Consider the following 14,626-nt stretch of genomic DNA (forward strand, 5'->3'; position numbering starts at 1 on the left):
GGAATGTAGACTACAGTAATTGTGTTCCAAACACGCAAGTTACAAAGACAACCGGATTGCCAAAGCCAAAGCACGTTTCACGCCAATTTCTTACTCGTTAAACCAATGAGTGACTCCATCTGTCCTATCAGTTGAGGCATTGTCTACCCCTATTTGAACAGAAATACCTCATCATGAAGATGTTTACTCTGAACAATTTTTATGTCGTTTTTAGTCAAGGTTGTAGTTTTTTCTTTAATTTGTCACTCGTTTATGTATTTATAAAATTAAATCATATTCTTAGGTTGCTAAACAAGTTTTACGCATTTAAAGCGCTTCTTTCTTCGGTATGTGCTCCTTTCACTTACGTTGCCTTCTCTTCTTCACCTTTAATTGTAGGCCTACTAGAGCAGGACTCGGGAGTGGCTTTTAGCGACCTCAGGGTGCGCCCTGAGTACAGCTGCGCAATGATCGCGGGTGAGCGCATAGGTGGGATCTGGGACAATGAGATCGTAACGCCGGAAGAGCCAAAACAAGTTTAAAAGGGGCTTGTGCTGTACTGCCTATTGAGTTTTTAATAGATAAGATGAATACGCGAATCAGACCGGGCTATCACCGCCTGGAAATTAACAAAACATCATGGGAAGTGCCGGAGCGGTACCGGGATCTGAAGCAGGTGGGGACCGGAGCGTACGGGACGGTATGGTAAGTGAAACCTTAAGAAATTGGAAGAAACTATTAGCCGACAGCACTGCTGGTTGATGTGGAGCGGTGAAACAAAGAGAGCGACGGAACAGATGGTGCCATACAGACGGCTGCACTGTGCCACAGTCAAACAAAAGAAAAAGTATCTGCGCTCCGCTGAACACATGCTGCTTCACTTCCTGATATGATGGAGACGCTTGCAGCAACACTACTTGCGTTCTACATAATCACCCTGACAGCAACAGAGCTTCATTATGAGCAGCACATTTGCGTGTGAAATGGCAAAGCTGAGCCAAGTTTAATAAAAGCACGATAGTAAAAAGCTGCTTTTCAGGCACCTTTGTGCGTCTCGCAGCATGCGGACCCTTTGTTATCAATGATTAACGTCTTGGGCGGACACTGACCGACTGAATACAACTTAATAACACATGAACAGCTCCGTTCCAGCCAGAGATCACTGCCGAGCCACGTCAGAGCAAGTAGGTGTTTGCCTGTAAACACAGTTTTGGACTAACAAACACAATTCCTCAACCGAAGATAAGAAAACAACTTTAGGTTACACAGCCTAACCAGGAATGTTCCTTGTCTAGATTTCCTCATACAGGAAATAATAATGGGCTATTTTTAAAATTTGTCTCACGCCATGGCATATGTATAGTGCAGTGCAGATATCTTGAAATCTTTGCTTCCAAGAAACCAGACTTTCTTTAATATTTTTAAATGCTCTCTGGCATCAGTTATCCAGGCTTACTGAAGGTCTTTATAAATTAATTACACATTGGCTGCTTTTTAAGTCTATTCCTTGAATCTGACCATTTTCAGAGGAATGTTGACCTATGAATCATTCAAGCATAAAAGGAGGCACCAATGTCGAGTGATTAACCACTGTTGTGTAACAAACAACTTAACAAAGAACTGATTTTAGACTCTACCTTTAGGTGCTTTGATACTAGTGGCCCATCACAAAAACAAATAATTTGTTTCTATTTCTGTTTCTATTTAGCTGAATCTAAGTAAAATCCCAAATATAACAAGAATGAAATAATATTTTTGCACCAACAAGGTAATTCCCAAAAAGCTATTAGGTAGAAGCTTGGCCCATGTTGGTTTGATGAACAGTGTGTGCTTTAAAAATAAACAAACTGGAAAAGAATAAGTGGCCAGCTTAAAAAACTGTCTCTAACACATGAGCAGTATCTGAAAGTCATGTCCTTAAGAAACTCGAAAAATCCAGCAAACGCCTGACACAGGACTCGAGAGATGCATCTGGCACTTCAGTTAATCCATTTACTACTTGCTGAAGCCTCATCAGAAATGGTCTTAGTGAAAGGATGGCTGTCAGGAAGTCATTGTTAAGGAAAGAAAACAGGGAGAAAGGCCAAAGTATGCCAAACTACACTGAAAATCAGTGGTAACAGGTCCTACGGAGCGATGAATAAGAATGTTTAAAGTTTTGGTTTAAATCTTCGAAATATAAGAGGAGGTTGAAAGACAGATACAACAGTGAGTGTCTACAGCAAACTGTAAAACACAGTGGATACTCTGTCATGGTTTGAGGTTCTATTCATGTCAAAACTGATGGAATTATGAATGCAAAAATGATTTTGATCCACCGTGGAAAGCATCTGGAAAGCATCGGATTGCCAGTGGCTTCATTTTTCAGCATGTCAGTGATTCCAAAAACACTGCTAAAAGTAAAAGTATACCTGGATAGAAAAACACCCAACAGACAATGGAAAACTATCAGTCATGGATTGTCCTCTGCAGGGTCTGATCCTTAACATTACGTGCAGGGATCATCTTGACAAAGAGCCAACAAAGAAGAGTTTTGAATGTCCTTGAAGAAGCAGAACTATTCCTGAAGCTTAAAGAAATGAAAAGAAAGCTTGCCTAAGAAACTTCAGGCTGTGTTGAAGAATAAAAGCAGTCATACAAAATATTGACTTTTAAGCTTGTTAGAATTTCACAAATTCACATATTTTCATTTATGTTTGTACGTTTCAATAAATCATCTGTTTCCAATTTTCCTAGCAAAATATTTCAAAAATGCAAGTTGTCTCGAAACCTTTGCACAATATTGTGTTTATATCTCCTTCAGCTCTGCAGTAGACTCAAGAACAGGAGCAAAGGTGGCAATCAAGAAGCTCTACAGACCGTTCCAGTCTGACATCTTTGCAAAACGGGCCTACAGGGAGCTGAGGCTTCTCAAACACATGAAACATGAAAATGTGAGCATAAAAAAGTCCAAACATGTTAAAATGAGCAAACTAGTTTCTTTATAGACACATGTAACATTGATTTGATGTCATTTCCTCCTGATGCAGGTGATTGGCCTGTTAGATGTGTTTACAGCTGACCTCTCTCTGGACAGATTTCGTGATTTGTAAGTACCTTTTCTGCCACTCTGACAGAAACATGGAGATATTAAAACTGTGTTCTGTGCAAAACCTCAAGGGCATTTGTAAAGTTTAAAATCATGATTTTTGTTATTTTCCAAGTTATCTGGTGATGCCCTTCATGGGGACAGATCTGGGGAAGCTGATGAAGATGCAGAAGCTCTCAGAAGAAAAAATTCAATATTTGGTTTATCAGATGCTTAAAGGGCTTAAGGTAAGGAGCTCTGCTTTGATCAGCTGCCAGCCCATTATTACTATGTTTAAATATTCAGCTTGTTGCATTCCTTTATTACAGTATATCCATTCTGCTGGTATCATTCACAGGGTAGGCTCTCTTTAATATGTATTTTTCACCATACATATATGTGAAATATGTGAAAAATATTAAGATAAATGGTTGTTGGTGTTTCTCCTCCTACTATGGTGTGGCGTTGCTTGTCTTTAATGTCAACATTTGCAGGACCTCAAACCAGGAAATCTCGCTATCAACCAAGACTGCGAGCTCAAGGTACACACGAACACACCCTGATAAAAAAACAGTCATGTCTCAGTTTTTATTTGTTTTATTTGCGTGCACTGTCAAAACTGAGTTCTGTAATAACACTGATAACTGCACGGGACAGAATTTCATTGACGTTTGTATATTTTTATATTAAGTCTCTATTCGGACTTTAATGTTAATTTTACTTTAATGTTTGTTTGCAGATCTTGGACTTTGGCTTAGCCAGGCAGGCAGACAGTGAGATGACGGGGTACGTAGTAACTCGCTGGTACAGAGCCCCAGAGGTGATCCTGAACTGGATGCACTACACTCAGACGGGTAATGTAGAGCTCATTCAGGGGCGAAAAAAAAAAGCACTCGTACTGTGATCTTTCTATCTGTGTGTCAAGTTCAATGCTCCCCATTAGCACCAAATCATTAATAGCACAAAGTGGTTGTTCTACTCACTGTGTGCTTAACTCCATTTGCTAGATGTTCCTTTGAACAGTGCCCGATGCTTGTAGGTGGAGAATATTAGCTGTAGGGAAAACATGGCAAAGAGTTTGTCTAGCTTTAATTTTAAATTAACCCTAAAGTGTGGGATTTTTGCTGCTGGGTCATTCCATTAAAAGTCAATGAATCCCTCCTTTTCAGAGTACGTGGGGTGTGTTGAAATTTTATGTTCTCTTATTTTTCCAGTATTTTTTGAGCTCTTTTAACTCCTGGACAGAAGATAGTCCCATTAAATGTTCAAAGGCAAAAGTGCAACAATTCAATTGGCAGGACATAGAGAGCACCGAGTCTTTGTACCCTAAATGTTTGATGTGTTTTCTGCTAATTCGTTAGGTGAAACTTCACAAAGCTAGTTTTGGGTAAATTTTCAAGGACCATATGGGATAGGTGGCTGGTCAGATCAAGTTAAGGTCTCCTTTATGCCTCCATTCTGATGCCAGGCTCATCTTCTGACCTGTGATTCCTTCTGTCTCAAAATATTTTTTAATGTAATCTTTTTTTTCATACTTACCAATTTTTTTTTAATTTATATACTTTTTAGTGAAATTAAACCAATGTTACACTGACCAAACAAGCACTATTCATGTGTGCAATATTCTAAAATATGTGCTTTGCAACTGTGCAACTCTCTGAGTTTGGTCATAGGCAACATGCCCAGTCTCCATACATCAAAATCTTGTGAAAAAAGGACTTTTCTGTCTGATCATCATGAGGGTGTAAAGCTTAGTCCAGATAGGAATATAATATAAAGAGTCAACATCCAACAAGCTTTGTGTTCTGTTACTTTCACAAATGATATGTGTCAGAAGATGAGCTGCTGTCAAAAAGGTTTATGTGACAGACTTGGAGCAATGATTAAAAACTTGCACCCAGACCCAGTTTATAACTAACATTTACAACAGCAATCACATCCTGACCCTACGGCAACCCTTTGAACACAGCACATCTCCTCTGAGTTCAGAGTTTGACCCAATGATGTTCATAGCAAAACAGAAAAGGGCAAGTTTTAGGATCCAGTAAGACAGTCCTGCAGAAATGACAGCTATTCTCCAGTTCATGAGCCCCAGCTGAAAATGTTCATGTTGTCGAGACGGTCGTCAAGAATGGCAATATAACTGCGACAACATGAGCAGTATTAGCAGTTAACACCGGTCCCTTTGTGACTGCTGTCTATGACAGCGGATGGATATAGTGATATATTTGAGAAATAGATGTTGGGGTTCTCAAACAAACACAGAAGGATCCAAAAAGAGTACAAGTACTTTCACATTACGACATAAGCCATGAATGTTTACAGAAAGTAGACCTATTTAAGTTTTCTGTGGTTAATTATCAGAAAACAGACTAAACATCCAAGTTAAACACTTACACATTACAATTTTTAAAAATGTGAGATATCCTGTGATATTGATGCTCAGCTGGTTATAGAATAAATCTTAGTGAACAAAAGAAAGATTTGTCTGTCCCACTGTCTGTCCCAGTGCTCGCTCTCAGGGGATCGTCTGATTGTGGTGGTTTTCCCTCTAATGTTGTAGCATCTTTATCTTAAAATTTAAAGTGTCTTGAGGTGACTGTTGTTGTGAATTCACACAATAAATTAAATTAAATTAAATTGAAAAGTATGAATTAAAATATGCTAAAGTTATTGTACAAAAAGAAGAGGTCAGTTAGGTGAGGTAAGAAAGTGGCCACAACTGCTGAGAATATCTTTTTAAAATGAAAATTATCTTTATTTTTCATTTATATTTTCCTGCTATGTCCTACTCGATCAAAGTGAGTTTTACCGTTGAGTCCGGTTTTGTCTCAGTTATTATCCACTAGGTGGGGCTGTTGTAGCACTTTGTTTTAGAATGGATTACTAAATGTGTGGTGTTTTATCAACTCTGCTTTTTATTTCTTCTTTCTCAGTGGACATTTGGTCAGTGGGCTGCATCATGGCAGAGATGCTGCAAGGAAAACCTCTTTTTAAAGGCAGTGACCGTATCCTTTCACCTTGTTGACCCACAGGCTTTAAACAGTTATAAAACAAAGATGTTGCTTTTGTTTAACCTAATATCTTTTTTATTATACTTATTTGATTCTTATTTGAGCCTTAACACCTCTTCTTCAGACTTAGATCAGCTGACTGAGATCATGAAGCTCATAGGAACACCATCACAGGAATTTATATCAAAACTAGACTCTGAGGATGTGAGTTCAAAAAATGTGTAACGTTGTGGTCCTAAAGATTGTTGTGGCACTCAGTTGTGTTTGAAACAATGACATTTTAGGCAGATATGAGTACTTTGTTGGAATTTATTGGTACAGTATTCAGTAAATTAACACATACCTAATATGCAATTATCATATTTTTATCCCTATTCGTTGTCCTCTCTGTCTCCTCTTAGGCAAAATGCTACCTCAAAAGCCTTGGAAAAGTGGAAAAGAAAGACTTTCAGAAAGTGTTTTCCACAAGTAATCCACAAGGTATTACATACTCAGGCCTTTAATTTGATGTGTTTTCATTTTGGTAAACAAACTCCAAATGGATTTTCTGTTGTCATCATTCTCACTCAGCCGTGTCAGTGCTGGAGCGAATGTTATTGCTGGATCCAGAAAAACGGGTAACTGCTGCAGAAGCTCTCACGCTGCCTTACTTCACTGAGTTTAGAGACCCAGACGAGGAGACGGAAGCACAGCCATATGATCACTCACTAGACAATGCAGAGCTGACTTTGGACCAGTGGAAACGTAAGAATGAAGGGGCGTTGGGGGTGGTTGGGGGGCTGATGGACTAATGGATATCTAAGAAAGTATTGAGGTTGTAATTTCAGATGGAAAGAGGCAAAAGGAGGTGGAAAGTGTGAGCTACGTGCTATTGTTTAATATCCTGCTGTACTGCTTTCTTTAGGTCACACCTTCACAGAGATCTTGTCTTTCAAGCCTGTTGTGCTGGAAGCTAAGGAACCTTCCAAGGAAACCTCACTGTAACATGCAAAGAGCTGACACTGCAACCTGGAACCAGAACAAACAAACACATTTTTTAAATGACAATCTCAAGTGTAAAGACTCAACCTAATGAATGTAAACTGGCCCAAGTGCAAGCTGCTGTGGGATTTTTCATGACAGTTAAGTAGACACTTTATTTGTTCTAAAATAATAAATGTTTCATTAAAATACAAAGTCTCAGCTACAAAAGTGCCTTTATAGTAACACGTTAAAGGACTGTGTGCAAGATTTGAGTACATATTACCCAAAGTTTATAGGTTCAGAATTCTTTGGACAGATATGCATGAATATTAAACATCCGTGGAGAAGTTAATGAAGCCATTAACCTATAAACATCAGTCGACACTTGTATCATCCCTGCTGGTGCTCTCCTTGGCTACAGCCCTGCCCTATAAGCTGTTAATTGTCATGGGTCCTCTTGCCTTTAGTCTAATCTTCAGTAAGAGGAATAGAGCTCAGCTGGATTATCAAATCAAGGACAGCCTAGAGAAAAACTTTGAACACTGACAAGGAAACATGTCCACATACTTCCTTGAGAGTATCGCCATGAAGTGGAGCTTTGAAGTGCAAATGATTTTCCAGTCATCACAAAGATTTATTCACCTGTGATACCTAACCTTTGACTTTGGTAAATCAACCTCCTTTAGTATCTCTTTTATCATTTTCTTCTATGTACTGACAGAAAACTTTACCTTAATCTAAAAGGTCACATGTGACCATTTGCTTGTCCATCTATTTTGTGTGTCTCTCCAACCAGATCTCTGGCTGTGGAAGGGTTCACGTCTCTCTGTCTTCCAAAAAACACATTCACTACTGATGCAAAGCCAATCAAAACTCATCGTGACTTAAAGCAGAGACTTGGCATTTTAATGTTGCATTTGTTAATTTATTTTGGATTTGTGCTTGAATCACAGAACCTGAAGGAAAACAGTAAAAACAGCACATAGAACTGTCCCAATTTCAGTTTCAGTTAAATTTCCGTCGAAGGGGTACAGATATTTTTTTCTAATAGTTCTACTGAATCCATGACTATCTATCACCTGGTACAGTTTAAGTGTTCCCACTTTTGGTGAGGAATTTTAGTATTTTAAAAATAGAAATACTGAAATTCTTTAAGAATCCTGGAGAAAATCATTGTTTATAGGAGGTCGTTGAGTTAATTGTATTGTATTTAAAAGTACGATTATTAACAAATGCTTGTAATTTATGTTAATATGCTATTTTGCAACTTCCGCATCATTTACAACTTGTCTTGAAGTGTGTGCGTGTGTGTATGTGTGTATGTGTGTATGTGCACTGTGGTTCATGTGAAATCCCTCAGCAGGATATGCACAAATATTCACGTTTTAATTTCAAAACCAAAGGTTTCTGGTTGTTTCGACTTTGTAAAGGTTGCAAAACACACCTTCTCTAGTTATTTGTGAACAAATGTTTCCGGCGACACTCGCGCAGTTTTTATATTAAAGGTTGTCTTTGAAAATGTCGTTTTGTTTTTTCTTCCGAGCAGATGTTCTGTTTAAACGGTTCATCATATACAGAACCTTAAGTTACATTTGACCTTAGTATCTTCACTTGTTTCAAACAATGAAAACAACTTATAATGAGCAAACTAGAAGAAATAATCAATATAAGGCTGGATTGCACTTCTGTTGTTACGAGTTCGGTATATACTTGTAAAAGCAACATATCCATGTCCTTAGCAAACATACAATTGTCCACTAGGGGGCAGCATGTAAACAAGCAACAACAAGGCTGTACTAAAAACTGTGACGTGGGTTGACCCATCCTGTAGGTCTAGATTGAAACAGTTTTACAAAAAACACTGTTGGCATTTCCATCAGCCTACATACACCATGTTTAATGGCAATAAGTAAATGTTATTATGCTCAACACTGATAAACTAAATAGTCCATCTGGCAAACATCAGCATGTTAACATTGTCATAGTGAGCATGAGAGCAAACTGTTTTTAGCTTTGGCTTTCATTCTCAGAAGCCAGACTTGTTATTTTATTTTTAATGATCAAACCGGTCAAAGATAAGTTGTCATGGTAGTATTACAGTGATTTATTGTACTTTAGTTAACACTAACAACTTTGTACTGAATATGATTGATGAGCTCAAGAAACAAATGTTTTAACATTCTTGCAGAATGCATCTTTGCCTTTAGATTCTGCTCATTCCTCAACCTTCTGCTGGAGAGTGTTGAATTTAACAGGCTAGTGAACTCCAGATCCTTGACTCCGAAGGGTGACTCTCCAGAGGACAAGCTTCCTTCCTGGGCCTGAGCTTCTCCCAACCAAACCCTGGATGTTGTGTCCTCACACACGAGGTTGGGGTGATGCTGAATAGTTCACCGAGAAGTCACAGAGTTCTGTTCCCGCTGCAGACAGGAAAGCAGAGGGGAGAGTATTCTCCAACACAGCAGCACATGGATAGATTACCTCTCTTGTTTGTTAATCCTGTAGTTTATTTTCAGCGTGCTGGATTCCAGCACCATATTTCCAAAGACGCACGTGTATAGAGTTCATATGTGTACATGCGTACAGATGGATACAACTGGCATGCACAGCTGGATGCACATCTCACACACTCATTTATTCACGTCAGAGTGCCGGTGACTCAAAAGGGAGCACGTGTGGAATGACAGCAATGCCCAAACACTGATCTGACCCAGGTCACTCTCCTTTCTTGAAGGGGAATGTCATAAATTATAACTCTGTTTATTTCATGTGTCTGGGGGAGGTACATCACCATGAATCTCAGCATGGTGAGAGGATTAACATTGTCTTTGCTGGGGTACTTTGTAGTTCATGCATCCCTAGAGTTCATTTTAGTTTGTCTGCATGAAAAATTGTCCTTTGAGCGTAGGAATTCTACAGTTTGCATCATTTGTCTCGGAGCAGAAACTCAGACAGCTAAAGATTTAATAAATAAGAGCCAGTGCTGTCACCACGAGAATGAAATCAGTTCTTTATAGCCACCCAAGTTCATCAGGTTTTATTGAAATGAACCACAGTGACAGTGTTTATTCTCCAGATAATCTGAGTTGTCATGTCCTTGCTGGAGATAAAATAAACAGATTCAAGGGCTCAGCAGCGATAAATTGATTGGCGTTTTACCAGGAGCTGAAGTGAAAGTCTGCCAGCTTGCTGAATGTCCTTGTCATTGTCTGTTTGAGGGCTTTTACACCGATATTTTATTTTTAAATAGCAGGGTATTTGTGTACATGATGTTCACCATGCAGCTATTTTCTTGGCTCCATGTGTCATTTTGGATCTGTGTGGCTGTGGCTATTCACTGACATAAAGAGAGAAGCAATAAAACATTTTCATATGGATGTATTTTCTTATAAATGGCTGAGTGCATCAAGGACATTGTGAAAATTCAAATATTCTGTATGACAGTATGAATATATTTAGCGCATATCCCTGCAACTACCGCCAAGAAACAGGTGGATTTTTTAGTAAGCTTGCTCATATTGAAGTGGATGCAATCATTTTTTCCAAATTTGAAAGGAAGAGGAAATTATCTGTAATCATTTCCGAAACTTTGCACGTTAATATGTTTTCTGTTTGTTTGCTTTAGCAAATTAATACTCGTGTTTATAACTTTCTAGCTTCAGTGTTATTTCGTTTGTGCGTATATCCCAGTGTTTCTGTGTGTGTCCACATCTCAGTGTGTATGAGTGGAGGTCAAGCTCACTGAACCCTGATAATAGTGAGTCACACAATTGGCCGACATGAGAGTTTTTTGTCTAACTACGTCACCCACATCCTCTCAGACCTTCTCCAATCTTTCCCTTTTCATTAATGCTGCCATGATCATTGTAAGATGTATACAGAAGCAAACAAGTCCATGGGATCCTTCAGGAGGAGAGCAGGACCTGCTGCACACAGTATAAAGGAAATTCCAGAGGCTCACATGGAACCACTGTTAATACTTTGGGGAGATACTCCAACTCACTGAACCCACCAGGATGTGGGTGGGTTGAAAAAGGACATAGGGAAGAGGAAAGGATTGGAACAAAGTAAAGAGATGTGAAATTAGAAAAGAAAGATAGGCCACTCTGGATGAAAGTCAAGAAAGAGGAGATGAAGAAAAAGACTGCAAGAGATACAGAGGGCCTGAGGGAAAGGGCACTTTAGTTTACATTAGCTCATTCATTAGCCATCCACAGCTTGTTTGAAGACTTCTGTGGAATATACACAATGTTAAGAGCGTCTGCAACAGATTGCATTCTCTCTCCGAGGATAACTCAGTTTCCATATGTGATGTGTTGACGTATGGGCTGTGGTGTGTCACGTTTAAGATTGATGGGAGTCAGCCACTGAGTAGGAGGAATCATTGTAGTTTTAAATAGATGACAATGTGTTGACCACAGCTTGCTTTTGAGACTTGCAATATGTGTAACAAGTAAATATAGAACCGTCTCTATCTTATTGACAGGAGCTGTGATGTTATGTAATTAAAGGTACAAGTGTTTCTGCAGTGGGTGCTGTTAGGAAGCTTTTGCTTGTCTCCTGGATTAGATTTTCTGTCAACAAGCTCTTTGTGAACTAAACTGCCTCACTTTAACAACTCTCTCAATTATATACAATAAATAATATGATAGTTTCTAAAAGGTGAAAGTCAGGCACTGAAACAAATAGCTGTAAAAATACAGGAAATGGAATGTAAATTGTAATGTACCGTTCTTTGTGAATACAGTTAAATGATGTAAATCAGGGTGTTCAAATGAACAGAAGTAGTACAGCTGTAGTACAAGTATAGTACTACAGCACTATAGTACTGACTGTAAAGGGGAATGTAGATGTTGAAACTAAAATTATTCACTTAGAAGTGCCATAATTCAGTTATTTCTTCTTTAGACTTTGATTGTCATGGATGTGTAATGTGGTTTCCAGTTTGTGTATAAGCCTTAGCTGCTGCTCTTAAGATTCCCATATTCATTAATTATGTTCGGCCATTGGTCTTTGTTAGGTTAAACATTAAAATTCTAAAAATAACAGCATCCCTGTACCTGTGTGGTGCAAGGAGTACAGGAATTGTGACAAAGCTGTTTTTGAATTCAGAGTACAGCTGAGGACGTGCGCTACACTTTACAGTAATCACAGCAACACAACAGCTGACAGTATTATGTTGTATTCATATACTGAAAATGAAGTTATATTCAAAACATTTTCTTATCTGCTACATTGTTTCATTTAACGCTTGTCATTCACTTTCGTGCGATATGTTTTCACTTTTATTAGAAATATACGATGTAAAGCAAGCCTCTAAAGTCCACTGCTCTTTTCACTATCAAACTCTTGCCATCCCCCCTGCAGGCTTGAAAGGCAGCTGTTAAAAGTTTGTAGTTTCCTCGCTGCAGCTTGAAGTCATTCTGTTAAAATGGATTCCTATGGTGACAAGTTTTCACGGTGGGGAAAAAAAGGAATCAAAAGGCCCACAGGAATTCCCAGAACGTGTTCCACTCTTCTGTTGATCCATACGCTCAGTTTGTGGAATCAATAAAGTTTATCTTATCTTAAGGAAAACCGGAATTTGTTCACGTTTGTATGTGCATTTATATGCATATGATGCCCTGAAGGTGAGGATGCTATGAGATTCAAAATAAGGGCTACTTCTTTGTAAGTTTGACAGAAGTCAAACTTAAAACCTGATAGATTTCATGGCCAAGTGTGCACGAGGAGTCAGATGTGACCTTAACAATCACTTTTTTAGGGGTCAAGACAACAATTTGGATAAAAGCTCAGATGTGAGAGGTCGCAGTATATCACATGACCTGTGATTTTAAGGGAGCTGCTTCTGTGACAGGGTGAGTGTTTGATGGAACGTGAAATATCCAGAGGCAGAAAATAAAAAACAGTTGGAGTTGGTTGCTTTAAAGTTCTTACTTCTTAAGCTTATATAAGTGGGTGTCATAATATAAAACCCAGTATCACGGCATATTGCATTGAAAGTACTTGTTTTAATGCCAGATTGCTTCTATACTGTGTTTCCTCTCATATAAAAAAGGCAAATTGTTTGTCTCTCGTATGAATGTGAAGGTTGAAAAAATAAACGGGCGTTATTGACAGTAGTGGATAAAAATGTAACCACAGAAGTTAAATCCCTTACACTTTGTCATATTAACCATCAAAATCGTATCAATCTGCCCAGCTTGATGTGCTTAGAGCTGATGATTGCTTTCAGTTGTATGTCCTTACTGGAAGAGCTAAAACTTCACATTTTTTCCTTCCTAAAACCCATCCATGCTGAATAAAGGAAACTCTCTCCAAAACACACGCACCGGTGGTATGGCAGAGAACAAAACAACCCTCCTTTTTTCCAAATGGGGGACTGATGGTAGTGGTGAGGAATGTCAGCATCTGTGTTGAGGATATTTTCTGTTTTACGGCTGTTTTCTGGGAGATGCCAGTGAGTGCTGTGGTGAGAGCCCTGGGCCCAGTCTCTCTGCCTCATGTCTGTCCACGTGGGCAGGAGATACCAAACCAGACATAGTTTTTAAATCTAGTCACCGCAAGTTAATAAAAAGACAGTATGACTTTGTTTTCTTTTTGTTACCCTTGGTTTCTTTCTGTTCCTACATTCATGTTTATGACTTGGCTCTCTGCTCTTATGACATAATGCGGAGTATCTGGTTGCTCTATAAATACCCACATGTTTTCCTATTGTATAACAAGTACTGAGGATATTATTACAAGACACAACACTGATCATGTAATTGCTTTGTAACCAAACTTTACTGACATGACCTCAAGGGAGTGGCGGTGGTTAAAAAAAGAGGCACAACTGATCAAAATAAGCTGCTCACATTATATTGGCAAAGTCTAAATTTTCCTCTCCAGGGTCAGACTGTCTGCTGACATGGGCTGCAGTTTTTGGCTTGACGTGGCCATGTTTGACAGTAAGGTGGAGTGGATCTCCTATGTTTAAAAAATGAATAACAACAATAGACAAACGAGAGAGGAAGTTGTGTGCGTGGCACATGTGCTGCGTTATAGATTGACAGGATGTTTAGCAGGAATCATGTGGTGTGACCCCAGTCCCTCATTGTCACTTCATAGAAGACCAATGATAATGTGGCTAACATACAGCCATGTGAAAAACAAAGTTTTCACACAACTCTATGCAGTACTGTGGAAAAATAAGTACACCCTTAATGCTTCTATTGTCATAAAAAGAAGCTAAATAGCAGCCAGATGCTGCTAATCAAGTGTACTTGAGAAGCTGATCAGCACTGTGACCACCTCAATAAGAGCAAAAGTTTTGACCATTTGCTAGTCTGGAGCATTCAGGTGAGTGAATGTCTGAGCAAATTTGTCCAAAGATCAGACCATGGAATGCTCAGAGAAAAGGCAAAATAACCAAGAGCTGTACAGGCCTCAGCTAGCATGTTAAATGTTAAAGTTCACGACAGCAAAATTTTAAAAAAGATTGAACAAGAATGGGTTCTGGAATCGTTGCTAAGACAAAGCCTTTTCTTTCTACAAAGAACATAGCAGCACGGCTTAGGTTTGCAAAGCTGCATTTGAAAAACCACAAGACTTCTGGAAGAAT

General features: G+C 38.8%; 1 protein-coding gene across 1 annotated transcript; it reads left to right on the forward strand.

Annotated features, from left to right (window-relative positions):
- The first annotated feature begins 400 nt into the window (after positions 1 to 400).
- mapk12a (mitogen-activated protein kinase 12a) lies at positions 401 to 8,542 on the forward strand. The gene is made up of 12 exons (XM_003447068.5): positions 401 to 684; positions 2,783 to 2,912; positions 3,009 to 3,067; positions 3,183 to 3,294; positions 3,376 to 3,405; positions 3,541 to 3,588; positions 3,786 to 3,900; positions 5,983 to 6,054; positions 6,185 to 6,264; positions 6,462 to 6,540; positions 6,631 to 6,804; positions 6,965 to 8,542. The coding sequence occupies exons 1-12, from the start codon at positions 566 to 568 to the stop codon at positions 7,042 to 7,044; spliced, it is 1,098 nt and encodes a 365-aa protein (XP_003447116.1). The 5' UTR covers positions 401 to 565; the 3' UTR covers positions 7,045 to 8,542.
- The last annotated feature ends 6,084 nt before the right edge of the window (positions 8,543 to 14,626 follow it).

This window comes from Oreochromis niloticus, linkage group LG7 (genome assembly GCF_001858045.2).
Source record: "Oreochromis niloticus isolate F11D_XX linkage group LG7, O_niloticus_UMD_NMBU, whole genome shotgun sequence".
In the NCBI taxonomy this organism is placed as follows: Eukaryota; Metazoa; Chordata; class Actinopteri; order Cichliformes; family Cichlidae; genus Oreochromis; species Oreochromis niloticus.